The following is an 18,180-nucleotide window of genomic DNA, read 5'->3' as shown; positions in this document are numbered from 1 at the left end:
GTTGTTGCCCTCCCACGGCCTCCTCCACATCTCCTGATGTTCTGGCCTGTCTCCTGGTAGCGCCTCCATGCTCTGGACACTACGCTGACATCGCTATGGGTACTGCTGTTGCTTTCACCCTCCAGGTCTTCTCCAGTTCCTCATGCTCCTTTTTCCTGATATTTCTAATTAAGGTAACGAAGTATTTGTACTTCGTTACTTGACTCCTTTGTCGTCTTCCAGCTGTTTGTGGAAAAGTCAAACCAAACCCACCTCCAGCTTCTGAACCGATTGCTTCTATTTGTGAAGGAAAGTCTGTTCATACCAGTGAAATGGCGTGATCAGAGATGCTGACCAATAAGAGAAGTCAGAACCTTGTGTTTTTGTGTGTGTGTTAGGGTCCTGACGTTATCCAGTGTTTCTACGTAGCGTGTAACCCAAACGGAGCTGCAGTGACGTCAGGTTTGCTTCTCTCTCCCTTCCAGACTCGTCCACCGGCGTGAAGTCGGCGGGCAGCAGGCTCAGCTGCCGGCAGCCCGCCTCCAGAACCGACAGCAAACAGGCTGGTAGATGTAAAAGTGAGTGAACGCTGCTGCCTGAAGTCATGTCAGTCTCACAGCCACCACTGAGCTCCACGTCTCACTGCGGCAGGTGTCCGAGTCTCTGACGGGAACTGCTGCGTCACACGTCCGGGACAAACGTCATCAGAGCACGATGAGAGAAAACAGAGCTGCTACTGATATCTGCATGATGTAAGAGTGTTTTATCAAGATTAAACAACACGAAAGGAGATTTCTATTTTCTTTAATAAGTCCTCCATCTTCATATATTATAGACTTTTACAATAAAGACCGACTCATTTAATAACAGTTTAACCGTATAAAAGGCGACATGTTTGCATCGTCAGGGTTTGGCATCAACACAACACACCAAGAACAGTGTTAACATCATCTAAAAAGGTTTTGGTCAACAGCTGGTGTCTCTAGCATCCATTCACACACATAATATTGCACTTAGATTGGCGAAAAGAGATGCTGGATGTAAACAAAGCCGGGTTAATCGCTCCAGAAATATCTAAACCTACATGTGTTTCTATGATTAAAACAGACTGGAGTTGTGCATCAGAAAAATATCTTTCCTAAGAATTCTCTACAGGTTTTAAGGCGTGACAAGAAACTTGTGTTCATGTTTAGAAGGAGGTTTTGCATAAATGTGACGTCAACACCGAGAAGACAAAGCACAGAGGAGGGGACGTGTTTCTCTACACGGGAAGAACAACGGCGTGAGCTGGTCCTTCCTTTCAGTGGAACCCGATCCGTAAGGCTTTGTTCTTCACCGCGGTGAACTTGCTCACAAACACCTTGGCGAAGGCCGGACCCACCAGGTAGCGGTAGCACTTGGTGACAGACGGCGGCGGCTCTGCCAGCGTAACCGGCAGCTGCAGGGAGGCGGTGGAGGGAGAGAAATACTGGGAGGTTCGCGTCACGTAGTCCACCAGCCGCTGGTACTGCTGCTCTGACAGACGCTCGCGGACGCCGTCACCCTGCGAGGACAGAGCAACGGTTATGCTCAACAGTTTCTCATGCAGATCGCTGCAGATGCTGCGGAATGAACCTTTAATCAAACACACGGCTGTACGGGACAGATGCTGTCTCACCTCAGTGTCGCTGGTCACCGTCTGCTGCTTCAGCGTCAGCGTGAGCTCGCCCTGCAGCTCGGGTTCATGTCTGCACTCCACCTGCACACAACAAACACCTCAACGTTTACCGTCTGCACAGCGGCATGGCTGAAGAACGGTTCGCACGGAGCTTCACGTCATCCTGCATGTCAATAAAACATCCGTTTGTCTGCAGAAGATTCGTCTCGTGTTGTGAGATCATCAGTTTCCAGGCGAGATTAAAGTGAAACTACACTGCAAAAACTCCGCCTTAAAAAAACAAGAAAAAAATAGGTAAATATTGCTTAAAATAAGATACATTTTCTGCCAACAGAAGAAGAAAATTTGGCTTGTCAAGATTTCCCAAAATAAGTGGAATTCTCTGGCATAAAAACTAAGAATTATCTTACCTTTAAAAAAAAATAAGCATGTGTGTACTCAGTTTAAGATTTTTAATCTTAGATTTCAGTTTTTGCAGTGTACTTGTTCCATGTTTTTAAACCAGTTTCAGGCTCCTCGCCGTCTTGGAAGGAAGATAGATTTTTCTGCAGATGAACAGTGAAACGCTGAACATTTCATTAAAATGCATCCTTTAAAAGGAAACTAAATAAAATCATTTGCACTGATTATTCAGCAGAAATGAAGAAAAGCAGAATAATTTGGAAACACAGCACTGATTCGACATGAGGCGGCTCCTTTGTGTCTTACTGGATCTGTCAGTCAGCTTTTCTTTTGACCAGTTACCTCTGTGATGGGGAAGGCCTGCTGCTGGGTGTCCTCGCTGAGGCTGACGACAAACAGCACCTCAGAGGTGAGCAGCAGGCAGCCGACATGCTCCTGACCCGACCCGCTGACGATGGTCACGTCCAGCGCCATGTGGAGCTCCGGTCGGCCCAGAGACTGCAGCATCTTCCTGTGGTCACGCAGGAAAGGATGCACATCATAAACAAGTTCCTGTTACGTCTAACTGGTTTCTGAGCACCATGATACAATTCAAACGTACCATAAGTTAATTAATTTATTTCGAACAAATGGTAGAAAATAAGAAAAATATACGTACATTACATGTACATAAACACATATTTACATACATATGCATACCAATTAAGAAAATAATCAACTAATAATAATTCCTCATCAATTTGATAATTAAATAAATTGGTGAGATAAAAGGAGTGGGAAGAAGTGAACACTTATTTGGTATTCCCACCCCTTTCTACTCATCTAGTTTTCCATTCTGTCGCTGTTCATCACAACATACTGATTTAATTTACTATCTGCATTTACATTCACATATTTACCTCCATTCATATAAACACATCCACACAGATATACTACATACATACATGTACTTACAGCCATATCAACTAAATATTAAGTATATCTATACATCTACTTATAATATTCTTTATATAAGTCTGATCATAAACTAAACAGACATGTTATACATGTCTGTTTGTGTAGGACGGGTGTGTAGGACCCGGCTAACAGGTTAACCGGGTCCTACACACAGGACCCGGCTAACCTCAACACATGTACAGATGACCGTCCGATCCCACACACATCCTGTAATTTCCATTTCCAGCGGCGCTCTGTGTGGTTCTGATTCCACACATGATCCACCCGACGCGTTCAGTCATGTTCCTCTGACAGTGTTTACTTTAAAGAGGCAGGTGTTCATGTTGCAGAGCAGATGTTGAAGAAACCACAGTATGCAGGGTTCAGGTCTGTTCAGTGTTACTCTGCTCACAGTCTGGACTACTGGTAGAAGTGAAACGAGCTGATGGAAACCAGTTTAAGGACCATGTAAATAAAGCTACGAAGGAGAACCTCGGTGAATGTATTTACACTGACCGCTTCATTTATCAGGTCCACCTGCAATGTCTAACCAGCCAATCACATCACAGCATGCAGACATTATCAAGATGACTTACTGGAGTCCAAACTGGGAATCAAAAATGAAGAAGAAAAGAGGATTGAAGTGACTTTGAACGCAGCGCGGTTGTAGATCTGAGTGTTTACTGGGATTTACACACACAACCATCTGTAGAGTTCACAGAGATGATCTGAAGAAGAGAAAATATCCAGCGAGCAGCAGTTGTCTGGACCAGAATGTCTGGTTGATGTGAGAGGAGCAACATCTCTGAGGAATGTTTTCACCTTGTTGCATCTATAACACCAAGGATTAAAGCAGCTCTGAAGGACAAGGGGGTCCAACCTGGAAACAGCAAGGTGGACCTGATAAAGTGGGCAGTATCACAAGATTTGTTTATTTTTTTCTCCTTTAATCAGCTTTCAACATCAGAACACGTCGCTGCTCATCTTCATGAAAACTAAGGAGAAATATTTATTTAAAATAATGAATATTTGGCCCGCCCTGCGATGGACTGGCAAGCTGTCCAGGGTGTACCCTGCCTGTCGCCCAAAGCCGGCTGGGATAGGCTCCAGCTTCCCCGCGACCCTGAATTGGAATAAGCGGTTCGGAAAATGAATGAATGAATATTTGGCCCTTTGCATCACTGACTGCTTTCCAGGTAAACATCTGATTGCCATGGAAACCAGGTTGCAGAAGAATCTTTAAATTCTTCTAAAAAACCCTTTTAAATATGAATCTTTCATCAGGCGTGAGGGTGAGTTGTAGTTTTGCTCTTTAGAGATGAAGTTTAAGCCCTTCCAGTCGCTGCAGCTCTCGGCGTTCCCTTCCTACACGCAGAAACATCTCTGGACAATAACAAGAGCGATACGGAGCCTCAGGCTTTGGCAGAGTGCTTATAAAAACCTTTTAACATGACTCGATGAGAAGAAGGGAGGGCAAGCTGGCTACCATGTGTGGGATCAAGGTAAAAAAAATCTCAAAACTCTCCTTTTTTTTCCCCCCATTTTTATATAAACCAAACATCAGAATTGATGAGGGGTAAGGGGGAAGAAAAAGAACCTCGGGTCCTGGACGGAAACCAACACAAGCAGAGGCAGAGGCGAGAACACGTCTCACTTCTGGAGAAGTAGCCGGCAGGAGGAACGAGGGACTGAAAGGTCATACCAGACGTATTTCAGGTGACTGTTGGAGGCCAGAGCCGACTTCTCCTCTGCAGGCAGGTAGAGTTGTTTAGGAAGCTGCCACAGTCCGGCTCCGTGGAGAATCCCTGGAGGAGCAGACAGGTACAGGTCAAACACACACATACACACACACACACACACACACATATAAGGTGACCAGATCTTCTCTCACCAAATGTGGGACAAAGACGATGAAAATGTGGGACAATGTGTGATTCCACTCTTTCATGACAGTTAAAAAAAACCTTTCTATTCTGCTCTTTGGTAATAAAATTTCTATCCAAACATAACCAATCTGCTCCTATTTTTTTTATTTTTTTATTGAAAATCAAGTTCTCTGACAAAGGGGAACAGTAAAAGCTTGCATACTATTTCCTTGTTCCTTTCACGTTATCAGGAATCAAACAGAATTAGCAGTCAAGGCTTTATCAGGAACATGTCCATTGACTGGGAAGCCTCCCTCTGAGTAGCGTGTTTTTTATTTGACTCTAATTTTTGATGCCGTTCACGTCATTCTCCGCCGTTAACGGCGAAAAATTACTTTGACAAACATCACGGTCTCCTGGAACAGGTTTGACCCAGGAATATCTGCTTTCCCAGTCTTTGTTGTAACAAAACTTTCTTTTTCTTCTTCGCTGCGGTCGTCTCCCTGTCCTCCATGGTCAATCAGTTGTTTTTCTATTTATTTATTTTCGTTAGTGGCTGCACCGGTGCATCCTAGATGTTCATTAAGTCCCGCCTCCTAGTTTGATTGACATGAGTGTCAATCAAATCAGCAGGCGGTGTGATGTCACAGCCGTCAAATATTTTGCCACACAATTAGTAAAGCCACTTCTTTTTTGTTTAGTTTGTTTTTTTTTCCTTCACAAAAGTGAAGCCTGGTCGTAACGATGCGGGACAGCGCCCCGTTTTATGGGACGTGTGAAAAGTAAAAGAAATGCGGGACGATCCCGCACAAAGCGTGACACCTAGTTGCATCCACATCAGAACTCCAGTGTTGCTACTACTTCACATCTTCTCACATATCCAGCGAGTTGGACAGAGTTCCCGACCCGTGTGTGTGGTCAGTTTTCTGTCCGTCAGCAGCAGCAAACCAGTGAAGTCATCAAGCGGTTAAAACATAAAGAGCAGAGTGGGCTCCGTTAATGACGTCACTGCGGGGTCCTTCACGGCACCGCGCGGCTCTGAGTGGCTGTTTGCAGCGTGTTTGTGCTGCATGGAGACAGCCCACGCCGTTTAACCTCTTACTGACCACTGATGGACGCCTCTGTCATCACGACTGCATTGTTTTAAATCTTTACTTCTGCACAGTTCCTCTTCAGACATGACTTTACTCCCAGATGGACTGGGGGTTAACCATCACACTTCCCGTGCTGCAGGTGAATTTACCGCGACACGACGACGCGACTTGGCTCCGACATTCCAGTAACAAACTCACGTCACGGCTTCCTGATGACATTTTACATTCAGCCCCTGCAGTTGTCAAGATATTATCCATCTGTATCGACTACGTCATTTTGGACGGGAGGCAGAAAAAACAAGAGGTTCAGCTTATCGAGGTTCTACGGAGGGCTGGGGCAGGAATGGAACCAGGGATCTGCCACCACTCCAGCGTTTGTTGGAGGTTACTGTACCTCCGCAGCGCGGCCATTCCTCTGTTTGTTTTGTGTAATCTGCTGAGCTCCGAGGGTCAGGACATCAGAGCCAGGCCCTGGGGAGGCATTGCTTTTATATGGAGCGGTTCACCTCATTGGTAGTTTATGTGCTGTAGCCAAGCCTTGTTAGCGCCAACACACACCACCCTCTGACACACTCCCCACCCCGTTTTTCTACCCCCAATAAAACACTAAGTAACTCCAGAGGACTAAACTGCCAGCATACACAAGTGTTTGTGCGCGTATGATCAGGCTGTGAGGGGTGTGTGTGTGTGTGTCACGGGTCTGTCAGCAGCTGTCTCCTGGGTCCTGCATTAATAATCACTTGGCTTCTGTATGTGGCTGAGATGGGGAAAGGGAAGGACTGTCCATCGATGATGGATTCATGATTTTTCTGACACACTAACTCTGATTCACACACATGAATCAGAGTTAGTGTGTGTGAGTGTGTGTTAGTGTGTGCCTTCAGCCTTCGGCTGCCTGGAAGGCCGCGCGAGTCTCTCAGCCGGAGCGGGAAAACAAGCAGTGAGACGGCCAAACTTCTGCTCAGAGCTCCAACAAGGGTCACCAGCTCAACTCACCGTATCCAGTCTGGGACACCAGTTCAGCTGCTCCCCCGATGGGCTTGGTGAAAACCCCCACAATGCCTTTCCCCACGCCGGAGATCACCCCCTTGGCTTTGCTTCCAGCCGAGCTCTGCATCTCCCAGCTCCTCTGGAAGTTTTGCATCGGCTGGTCCACAATTCCTGCTATGGCTCCTGCAAGAGCAGAGAAAAGGTCTTTTCTTCAGGAACTTGGACCTCATACGGGGCTGAAACACGACCCCCCCATGTGACCTTTGGTTTTATGGATGACTCAGCCCAGGCGTTATATTCCACTGTAATCCAGAGAAGCGAGCAGCTGCTGGCTTCAACGACGTCTGCAGCTCTGAGACAGACTCGAGTTTTACTGGCGTGTTTATTGACTCTGTCTCGTATCTGCAGCACCACAACATTACAGAGGAAGAGTGTGTGGGTACGACCCGTTTCCCTTCATCATCCCCACATACCCAACAAGCTGATGCCAAGTCGGGACAAGCCCTGTCTCAGTCCGTCTCCGAGGCTCTCCGGGAGCTGCCGCCTCCACTCCTCCTGCCGGGTGTAGTGCTCCTCATCCAGAGACAGGCGGTCCATGTTCCGCGCCAGGCTCGTGGCTAAGTTGGTGATGGACGTCAGGGTGCCTGAGCACAGGTGGAGAGAGGAGCTAAAGGAGGAGGCCGCTAACAAATCCAGATAAAAGCAGAAACCTGGGTTAGAGTGAAATCCGAACAGCATTCAGCAGGTTTTACCTTTAGAGATGTGTTTAACAAAAGAAGTCGTTCCTCTGGACACCCCGCTGACGAAGGCTCCAGGCCCGCGGGTCAGACCCTCGTATGGCAGGCGGAAGAAGTCCGACACGCCGTTCCCGATGCTTCGCACAAGGCTGGCAGGACTGCCGAGGATCTCCAGGGATCCCACCACCCAGCCTGAACCAGAACATCCAGTTATTTCATGTACAGTAAGAATATTTCAGCACATCAACCTCGTGCTCATTGTATTTAAACAGGATATGAAATAGTTTGATGGAGCAAAAGGAAACTTTCCTGGCAGTTTAGCATCAACAGGAAAACTCAAACTCAAAGCAAATACACTGAAATAATTGCAGGGAATCTCAATTATCTAATAGAGAAGGTTTACAGAAATAAACCCACTGCAATGTTTCAGACAGCCGTCAGAAAAGACAAACATCTGGAACGTAACTCGCTCTCACCCTCCTCTGATGGCCAAAAACAATTACATGAATGGATCCAAACTCTTATCTGAGCAGATTCAGAGAGGTTAAACAGGAATGAACACACACACACACACGGCCAGATTTACAGCCTCCCACTATCTCACCTCTCTCATTGGACCTCAGAGTCCCCCTCAGATGGCACGGATCGTTGATATTTATATTCTGACAACTGCATTTCTGGAGATGCCAAGCGCGGCTCGACTCTTTCTGTCAATTTGGGTCTGAGTGATGGACTCTGACGGTAGGAAACCAGCTCCAGAGGGGACTGCTGGTTGTTTCTGCTTCATCTGCTCGCCCACTTGTGGTTTTGGGCTGAGCTTGGCTTTTAAACACACACCCACACACACACACTCACACACACATAGACACAGTACAGCAGAGTGCATCACATAGGAGTGGTTTTTCACCTCCTGTACTGGTCTTTGTGTGGCAGCGTGCACGGATCATGGCGCTCCCACGTTAACCCGAGTCCTCTCTCCCTGACTGACTCTGGAGGAGAGGACGGCGGCGAGGCGACGGGCTGAAATATGAGCAGAAACCAGAACGCTAACGAGAGACAGCGGGAAGGAAGCGTCTGGTCATAAAGGTGATTTCTGACGTGGAGATGACGGGGTTAAGTCGGACCATGTGTGGGACAGGAGGACGTCGCAGCAGAGCGCCACGGAGCCGTCGCAGGACCCGACGAGTCCGCCTAGACCTGGTGGCGTAACTTACGGCCTTCTAACGGTGCGAAGCATGAGTCACCGGTCCAGCCCGACCACCAAAGCGTAAATCATGACTGCAGCGGAGTAAATCTTTCTCAGGACGCAGGATTTCACTTCCTGGAGCTCTTCGGTTTTACTGCGCTCTCCTCCACCAAGCACGGAGAGCCCCAGGGTGCAATCATCTCAAAGCTCCGCTGCAGCCTTTGTGAGAAGGCAAAATGGTCGAATTTCTCCCTAAAACACACATCCTGTTACTTCTGCGCCGGTGTTTGCTTAAGATGGGTTTACAATCCGTGAGGAGGGCTGAGTCATTTGGCAGCTGACGGTGAAAATCCTGACCAGCAGCCAATCTCACGCAGATAATGAGCAGAAGGGAAACACTGACAGGGAGGTGTAAATGATGTGGCAGGTGGGGGGGGGGGGGGGGGGGGGGGGCTGCTGCCTCGCTCCGTCCTGTACCTACCGGCTCTGAACAGGGCTCCGGCTGCGTAGTGCATGGCCAGGGCGTGCACCAGCTGTCTGGCGGTGGTGCACAGCGGCCCTCTCTCGAACACGGAGAAGGACAGAGGCGTGTGGTCGGAAGCGATGTACAGCTTTAGGGATGCGTGGATGCTGACCAGCAGGTTGACGGGCTGGATGGCGAGCCTCTGCAGGCGCACGGGGTGGACCAACGCCTGCACGGACTGGAGCACCTGGAGGACATGTTGGGAAACATGATTAGCATGCTGCTGTAGGAGTCGTGCTGTTAGTTATGTGGAGGCTGGATGATGCTTCATGTGCGCCTACTAAGAAAATAGGGAATGAAATGAATGAAGGTGTACCTGTTCAGGAAGCACCGGGGCTACGCCGGGCCTAACGCCGGTCTTGGACTCGGCGACGGCCCTGTCGGGGATGTAGGTGTAGAACAGGGTCTTGATGTAGTAAACAAAGGTGTCCTCCAGGTAGAGTCGGGCCGGCTGCAGCTGGAAGGTGACCTGAGGAGAGAAAACTGCTCTGAGACCTGCTTCCTGATGAACATTAGGTCAAATCTTCTCCAGTCACAGCTTCACTTTTTTGTTTTCTTATTCTTTCATTTCACTTCAACGCTGCAGATTTTGCTGCTTGTGTCTTTGAGCTGACTGACAGAATGAAGGAGAAGACGAGGCAATGAACCCAACCTCCTCCACGGTGCATCTGTCCCCGGCCAGCGTCATCCTCAGCTGCAGGAAGCAGGAGCGTCTGAACTCCTCCAGCGCCTCGGGGGACTCGGTGGGATTGGCCTCGCTGGTCCACAGACCCTCGGGTTCAGCTCCACCTCTCTGATCTTGGCACAGCAACACAGGAAAGTGGAAACTGGCCCGGTTATACAGCTGGTTGTCCACTTGCAGACTGGAACAGTTGAGCTCAATCAGGGATACATCAGGCGTCAGAGCGGAGAAGGATGCTGCAGCGCTCCCTTCCAGCTCGGAGGGGATGAAGCTGGGCGCGGGGGTCAGGCTGAGCAGCAGCTTGGTTAACGTGAGTCTGAGCAGCTCCACAGACCCGGTGGGACTGGTGATGTCGTCACTCAGCACCATGCTGGCCTCACTCAGAAGGACTCTAAAAGACAGCTTGGAGGACCTGAAAAGAAAAACACACAAGACAAGCTGAACAACAGAAAGCGTTGCCGTTTCAGTCTCCCTCTTCCTGTACAAGCAAACATTTCCATCACTAAACCCTCAGCGAGGCACGTGCACGGCGGCTGATTGTTTGTAGAGAATAATATGAGAGCAAGTCATTCATCTCCCTCTGATGTTTCAGGAATTTTCTTCCAGAACATTAACAACGATCATGTCTGAGGTCATTTGTTTACTTTTACCCAACAAGTCATTATATTAATATCCTGTTTAGTGGACATGTGTTGATGTCATGGAATAAAGCTGTAATGCAGCGTTCTACTGTAGCGCTAAGACAGAGGAAGGTTTTATTGCCCCCCTGTGGCGAAAATGATGCCGCAGCAGAGAAACCAGTGAAAACACAATAATCATAAAGTCAACTGCAATGAATGCAGTAAAAAGCACCTGGTGGATACCTCGGGGTTAGGAACAACTACACGCACATGTTTCATGGCTGAGATATGAAAGGAGTGTAAAACGACAGCGCTGAACACACACGTACCTGCTGTGCTGGTTGATTACAGCATCCACGCTGCCCTCCGGGGCCAGAGACAGAACCAGGGTGCCCCTCTCGTACGACACGTCGACGTAGAGGCAGCCGAAGCCCGGCAGGAACACCACCTGACCAGGACAGGAAGATGCTTTCTGAACGTGAAATCAACTCTAACCTTCTGCAGGGTCGCGGCGCGGCTCGTTCTGCACTTCAGCAGCGTCTCATTTTAACCTCCAGCGTCAAACAGACACTCGTGTGACAAAAGGAAGCGGATCACTGCCGAACGCTCCTCTGAGCAGTCATAACAAGTCTGACCTTTGACCTCCCACCCCGGCCTCGCAGGTCAGACCCAGACCTCACAGTAACCAGAGAAACGCAGCCTCTGCTTCAACCCCAGCTCACAGCGTCCTAGACCAAACATTACACACACACACACACACACACACACACACAGCTCCGTAACAACCCCACACATTTACACCGAACAGGGAAAAACCTCTGGTCTGATCCTCAACTCCAGTTCTCACACACACACACACACACACACACACACACACACACACACACACACACACACACACACACAGACTAAACAAAAGTTGCATTAAGTAGAAACCAACCAACCCTTATTTTCATTAATAACAGGGTAATGAGCAGTCCCGTAAAGTCTCTTTCCTCCTCCTTCCTGTCGGAGCCAAAGCTTGTTTTCGGAATATAAAGTTCAGTTTTGGAACAATTAAGAGAAAATTGGGGTTAAAAGGGTTTCCAGTTAAATGTGTCTGGCTGGTTTCAGTCAGGTAATTCAATAGATCAACGTCACGCTGATCTCTGGCTCCATCTAGCTGCTACGGGAGCTGCGATGGCGTCACAAGCAGCGCCGATGTCATGTTTTAATTACTAACAGGAATGAAAAGGAGGGGAGGGGGGTTCTTCCTGCAGACCAGCACAGGTGAGACTCAGGGAATGAAAAACGGTTTGCTGTGATGACATTTCTGACCTTTACCTGAGTGCCGGGGCAGTTAATGTCTACGGGGTCGGTCCAGTCGGTGGGGCTGAGGTCCGACGTGGTTTTCAGCAGCAGCGAGGGCAGCTGCTCTTTCTGTCTGCACTCAGGGAAACTGGAAAAGTGGAAGTAGAGCTCGTGGTGCAGGGAGCAGGTAGCAGGCAGAGGACGGCAGTACACCTCAGTCCTTGGAGTTTCTAGAAAAGACGAAACGTCACCATTAGACTGAATTAAAACCTTCTGGTTTAACTGGTAAAAGGAATCGTGTAAAACATGAGCAGCAGGAACTACGGCTCCCCACCTTTCACATTTTCCTTCAGCAGCAGCGGGACTGGACACTTGTTGCGTATCAGCATGCGTGGACAGGGGTCGTCGTTCAGGGTGATGTACGTAACCCCGAGGTGCTCCTGATACGTCAGCACGATGGCTCTGCACAACACAAACAGGGATAAACAATCCCACAAATTAACTGGGATTAAAATGACTCATATCCCAACACCTTCTAACCACACATGGATAAGATCTCACACACACTCATCTTCATGTCACACATCACATCACAAGGACCCTATAACTGAGTCCAAACTGTGTATTCTGGTTTCCATCTAGGTACTGGTTTCACAGAGTGAACTGGCCGAGTCGGCCAATCAAAACCAGAAAAAAAGGGAGCATCTTTCAAACAAGATGCTGCAAGTTCTTTGCTTTATATCGTCCAAACTCTAAACCGCCCAAACATCTGCAGAAGAGAGAAGACAAAAGCAGCTAAAGAAGGATCAAGCAGAGTCTGACGGTGGAAATGTTGAGAGTATTTCTCCTCCTGCATCATCGCCAGTGTTTAACCTGCTGCAGAGGTCACACTTTCAGAGCCGTGGGCCGTCGCAGCCGGCAAAGCACCCACCTGCTGCACAGGCCATCCCCCAGGTCCTGCTCCACAGGGACGGACACACTCTGCCGGGGGAAGTCGGGTCGGACGGGAGCAGGCAGGCTCCACGCTGCAGCGCCGACATCAGCACATGAGCTGAAAAGCAGGTATCTGAGAGGCAACGGGAACTCCACCTTTCCAGGGACACTGGTTCGGAGGAGGTCCCAGCATGGCACGGAGCACGGCTTGGCCAGAGACTCGTCACGGGGAGGGAGGCTGAACACGCTGCTCTCTGGTATCTCACAGGCCTGGAAGGAAGAAATGATAGAAACACAATAAAAAGAGAGAAAATAAAGATAAAAACAGACATAAAAAGGTTTGGCGGAGGAGAGGAGAGCATGCTGGTACGGAGAAGTATGAGAAAGAAGAAAAACACAGCAGAGAAGATGCGATTACAACAACAGATACATTATAAAACCACACAGTAATTTCACTTGGTGCTCTCTCCCACTGAGCTTCCAGATAAATTGGTAGCAGAGAAGTCCTGCTGTGCTGGTTTAGCAGCCGGCGAGCTGGGAGTAATGGAGGACTGCAGGGATTAGCCTCTAAGCATGATGAATAGACCAACTAGAAAGGCATTCCAAGCCTTGTTTGTGGTCTGTGTTATTGTTAAGCCCGCTGCCTTTTTTTTTTTTTTTTTTTAAGGTTTTCAGTCAATCAGTGACAACTGGCGAGCGTTGCCGTTGTTCTGCACGGGGATCTGAAGGCTTGTTAAATGACATCACAACATTGTTGCTCTCTTTGGGGACAAGCAGTAGATGAAAGCAAGAAGAAAAACCTGCATCCAATTCTGGGTGTTTGTCTAATGTCCCTATGAATTGTCCCTTATGATTGCCACATGGTGAGAGCGGTTGGGGGGGGGGGGGGGGGGGGGGGGGCTGATGGAAAACGGCTTGCAACATCCCAGTGATGAGCATGTGCGGGGTAGCGTTGGGGGTAACAGGCATGCGTGATGTGCACAGGGAGAATGCTGCACATGTGAAGCTTTAGCAGGAGACTGCAGGTGTCACAGTGTATGAAACACTTCATTACGTTTGCATGTCTCACATTAAAGCTGGGGGAGGTAGCATGATCCGAGGCTTTTTTATTCGCAGCTTTTTCCACCAATGATTTTCTCTTTCTCGGCTGTTTAGCAGGAGGAGGCAAATAAACCGAGCCGGGTCGGGAAATCCTTCCTGCATTTTCTCAGCCATGTTTGCCTTCCGAGTTTCTTCTTCTCTACTTTGTATTTTCATCCCAACACGCTGTTTATATGCAGGGTGTGGCTATCAGGTATGCGCTGCTGGAGGGGGAGGAGGGGAGCTGGGAGAAGAAGCTTAGGAAATATAAGAAATGAACAACTCCATTTGGGTCGGAACGTTTGGATTGGTCAGAGTTTTTACAGATTTACAGTAAACTGAGGGGTCTAACTATATTTCTCATTGTTCATGATTACAGAATGTATAGACTACTATCAGGATGAGGAACCACTTCACCCAGAGTAAAACGTCTCTGAGCAACATTAGCTACCCCAGCTTTAACAAACCTGGGAAGTTGATTAGACTGTACGGCAGCTTTAAAACGTTACGTGTCGAACGTTACCTGGTCGTCACCAGTAAGCGAGTGGTGAGTCAGCAGAGGCCTGTACAGTATGGGATGTGAAGTGTTGTTGACAAGAATCGTTCTGTCCTCTATCTGCAGGATCTGGATGCCGTGTCTCACCACAGACGACACACAGAACTGGCAAAGCTGCACAGAAAACAAACCGTCAATAACAAATAAGCAGGTAAAACATGATTTCTTTCACTGCTGATGACTAATTTAACACCCTTGTTGCATCCTGTCTCTTCTCCGAGCTCTCTCCTGTCGGTAAAAGTCATTCTGACTTTAACTCCAGTCTTATCTCTTGCTCTCTCCTTTTCTGTCTTGCTTTTATTTATTTGTTTTTCCTCACAAAGCTCCAGGGATGTACATAATGAATGTCAGTGTGTCGTTAAAATGAGTCAGAAACACATTCAGGAAGTCACACAGTGTATAAAAACTGCAGCATGCATTTGATTGAAAACAATAATATTCATAACAGCAACACACATGAGCTTGCTCTGAAAAAACTCCCAGTGTTCCCCATGAGAACCCAGTAACACATGTAAACCTCCCTGGCTGAAGTGTAGCTCTACGTTTGCAGACATTCAGTGAGCGCTGTATGTTTTAATGCTACCTTCTGTTTTCCAGGGAAGGCTCCCAAAGTAACGTCGACCTCTACGTATCCCTCCTCATCCAGACTGACCACCACCGAGCTCGATCCCTCCTTCCACCGAGGAGAAGTCAGGTCGTGAACCAGTTTGAGTGCTGTGGACTTGTGGACAGTGTTGGTGTGGGCCCAGTAGATGCCAATCTGGAAGGCTTCCTAGACGGTGGAGGACAGGAGGGTTCAGGGGGAGAGTGAAGCAACGAGAGACGGATACATTACCGTCAGGCGGCGTTTACTATGAAAACTTTCTTTGATTGCATTTTGGAAACAGTCAGCTGTGGCATTTCTCCCAGCAACTCCAGCGCTCTGGCGTGACATTTCTCCCAGCAACTCCAGTGGCATTTCAGACAGTCCTGGCAGCTGAGGGTTGCATAACTTCCCCGGCTGCTGGCTCTGCTGGGATGACATTATTTAAGCGCCGCGCAGATGCTTTAGTGACACGGTGATTGTTAATGTGGCTCAGCTGCATCATGAAACATGCCGATCAAAACACCAGACTTCTCCCATTAAACCCAACTGGCCTGAGACTTGCAGCCCAGAACGTCTTCTCTGTGGTTGTTGTGCCACCATAAATACCAGGCTGCTATGGAAACAATGCTTTATTTGTTTCTATTTCACCGGCTATCACACATTTACAACTTTTTGTTTTGTTCCTTGGTGCTGAACCTTATTAGAGAGCTTTGATTCGCTGCCTCACTGCTTAGCTCGGAGTTAGCTTCAGAGAAATCTGTGTGTGTGTGTGTGTGTGTGTTATGTTGCTCTAGGGAAAACCATCTGCTGACAACCACTTGTGATGTCAGAAGCCGGTGAGGAGACATGTCCGCAGTGCACGGTGACGTAGACCTGGACAGGGAATGTAACGCGGCGCTGCTGGATGAGCTCAGCTTTTCTGCTTATTAGTCGACACAAAGAGAGAAAAAAAAAGAGGCGGGATCGGTTGTGATGTCATGAGAAGACATCCAGGTCCTGATGTAACGTCAAAATAAGCCTTCAGTAAAACAGAGACGTGGAAAGTTTTAGTGTTTAATGGCTCTCAGAATCCTGATGAGTTTGATGGGAAAAATTCACGTTGGAGCTAAATGGATTTAATTAAAGACAGAGATAAAAGATTCTCATGAGTTTTAATGTTTCTCTTTGTTTTTACTCGTTTTGGTTTTGTCTGAACGCAGTCCTGCAATTTTCACTAAAAGGGAAATAAAATCTAGTCTTGTGTCTAATTACGTCTCGTCTCGTTTAGTCTGGTCTTGTCTTTTTTGTCTTGTGTCTTCACTCGTCTCATCTCTTCTCATCTTGTTTCGTGTCTTGTTGTGTCTCCTCTTGTCTTGTGTCTTTTTTCCTGTTGCGTCTCGTATCATGTCTCACCTCTTCTCGTCTCGCGTCTTGTTTTGTGTCTTTGGTCTTGTCGTATCTTGTCTTGTTTCGTGTCGCCTCGTCTCGGATCTTTTGTCGTATCTCGTCTCGTTTCTCCTCTTGTCTTGTGTTTTTTCTCGTGTCTTGTTTAGTCTGGTCTTGTCTTTTTTGTCTTGTTGTGTCTTCTCTCGTCTCATGTCTCATCTCTTCTCATCTTGTCTTGCATCATGTCATGTCTTGTCTCGTTGTGTCTCCTATTGTCTTTTGTCTTGTTGAGTCTACTCTTGTCTCTTCTCATCTTGTCTCCTCTTATCTCTTCTTTTCTCGTCTCATCTCCTCTCGAGTCTTGTTGTATCATGTCTTGTTTCGTGTCGCCTCGCCTTGTGTCTTTTGTCTTGTCGTCTCGAGTCGTCTTGTGTTTGTCTCGTTGTGTCTTCACTCGTCTCATGACTCATGTCTTGTCTCATCTCGCTTCGTCTCTTGTCTAGTGCCGTGTCTCATGCCATGTCTCATGCCGTGTCTCATGCCGTGTCTCATGCCGTGTCTCGCGCATGCCGTGTCTCGCGCATGCCGTGTCTCGTGCCATGTCTCACTCCGTGTCTCATGCCATGTCTCATGCCGTGTCTCGCGCATGCCGTGTGTCGCGCATGCCGTGTCTCGCGCCGTGTCTCGTGCCATGTCTCACTCCGTGTCTCGCGCCGTGTCCCGCAAATGCAGTGTCTCGCGCCGTGTCTCGCGCATGCTGTGTCTCGCACATGCTGTGTCTCGCACATGCAGTGTCTCGCACATGCAGTGTCTCGCGCCGTGTCTCGCGCCGTGTCTCGTGCCATGTCTCGCGCATGCAGTGTCTCGCACATGCCGTGTCTCGCACATGCAGTGTCTCGTGCCGTGTCTCGTACATGCCATGTCTCGCGCATGCAGTGTCTCGCGCCGTGTCTCGTGCCATGTCTCGCGCATGCAGTGTCTCGCACATGCCGTGTCTCGCACATGCCGTGTCTCGTGCCGTGTCTCGTACATGCCGTGTCTCGCGCCGTGTCTCGTGCCATGTCTCGTGCATGCCGTGTCTCGCGCCGTGTCTCGTGCCATGTCTCGTGCATGCCGTGTCTCGCGCCGTGTCTCGTGCCGTGTCTCGCGCATGCTGTGTCTCGCACATGCCGTGTCTCGTGCCGTGTCTCGCGCATGCCGTGTCTTGTGCATGCCGTGTCTCGCACATGCAGTGTCTCGTGCCGTGTCTCGCGCCGTGTCTCGCTCCGTGTCTTGCGCATGCCGTGTCTCGTACATGCCATGTCTCGCGCATGCCGTGTCTTGCGCATGCAGTGTCTCGCGCCATGTCTCGTGCCGTGTCTCACGCCGTGTCTCGTGCCGTGTCTCGCTCCGTGTCTCATGCCGTGTCTCGTGCCGTGTCTCACGCCGTGTCTCGTGCCGTGTCTCATGCCGTGTCTCATGCAGTTTCTCGCGCATGCTGTGTCTCGCACATGCCGTGTCTCGCACATGCCGTGTCTCGCACATGCCGTGTCTCGTGCCGTGTCTCGTACATGCCATGTCTCGCGCATGCAGTGTCTCGCGCCGTGTCTCGTGCCGTGTCTCGCGCCATGTCTCGCGCATGCTGTGTCTCGCACATGCCGTGTCTCGTGCCGTGTCTCGCGCCGTGTCTCGCGCCGTGTCTCGTGCCGTGTCTCGCGCA

The 18,180-nt window shown here is 49.0% G+C and overlaps 1 protein-coding gene across 1 annotated transcript in view; it reads right to left on the bottom strand.

Moving 5' to 3' along the window:
- Positions 1-773: 773 nt before the first annotated feature.
- vps13b (vacuolar protein sorting 13 homolog B) overlaps positions 774-18,180 on the bottom strand; it is a 433,420-nt gene continuing 416,013 nt past the window's right edge. Inside the window, exons 53-68 of the mRNA XM_079241403.1 lie at positions 15,114-15,302; positions 14,498-14,644; positions 12,893-13,164; positions 12,296-12,423; positions 11,995-12,191; positions 11,001-11,119; positions 10,022-10,463; positions 9,686-9,838; positions 9,328-9,556; positions 7,676-7,852; positions 7,397-7,567; positions 6,930-7,106; positions 4,677-4,779; positions 2,381-2,549; positions 1,637-1,717; positions 774-1,522 (exon numbers count right to left, since the gene is read on the bottom strand). Coding sequence (XP_079097529.1) covers positions 1,280-1,522; positions 1,637-1,717; positions 2,381-2,549; positions 4,677-4,779; positions 6,930-7,106; positions 7,397-7,567; positions 7,676-7,852; positions 9,328-9,556; positions 9,686-9,838; positions 10,022-10,463; positions 11,001-11,119; positions 11,995-12,191; positions 12,296-12,423; positions 12,893-13,164; positions 14,498-14,644; positions 15,114-15,302 — 2,997 coding nt within the window. The 3' untranslated portion in view covers positions 774-1,279. The remainder of the gene's footprint in view (positions 1,523-1,636; positions 1,718-2,380; positions 2,550-4,676; positions 4,780-6,929; positions 7,107-7,396; positions 7,568-7,675; positions 7,853-9,327; positions 9,557-9,685; positions 9,839-10,021; positions 10,464-11,000; positions 11,120-11,994; positions 12,192-12,295; positions 12,424-12,892; positions 13,165-14,497; positions 14,645-15,113; positions 15,303-18,180) is intronic.

The sequence above is a fragment of the Telmatherina bonti genome, assembly GCF_933228915.1.
Source record: "Telmatherina bonti genome assembly, chromosome: 5".
Taxonomy (NCBI): Eukaryota; Metazoa; Chordata; class Actinopteri; order Atheriniformes; family Telmatherinidae; genus Telmatherina; species Telmatherina bonti.
This window is presented reverse-complemented; position numbering and strand designations above follow the sequence as displayed.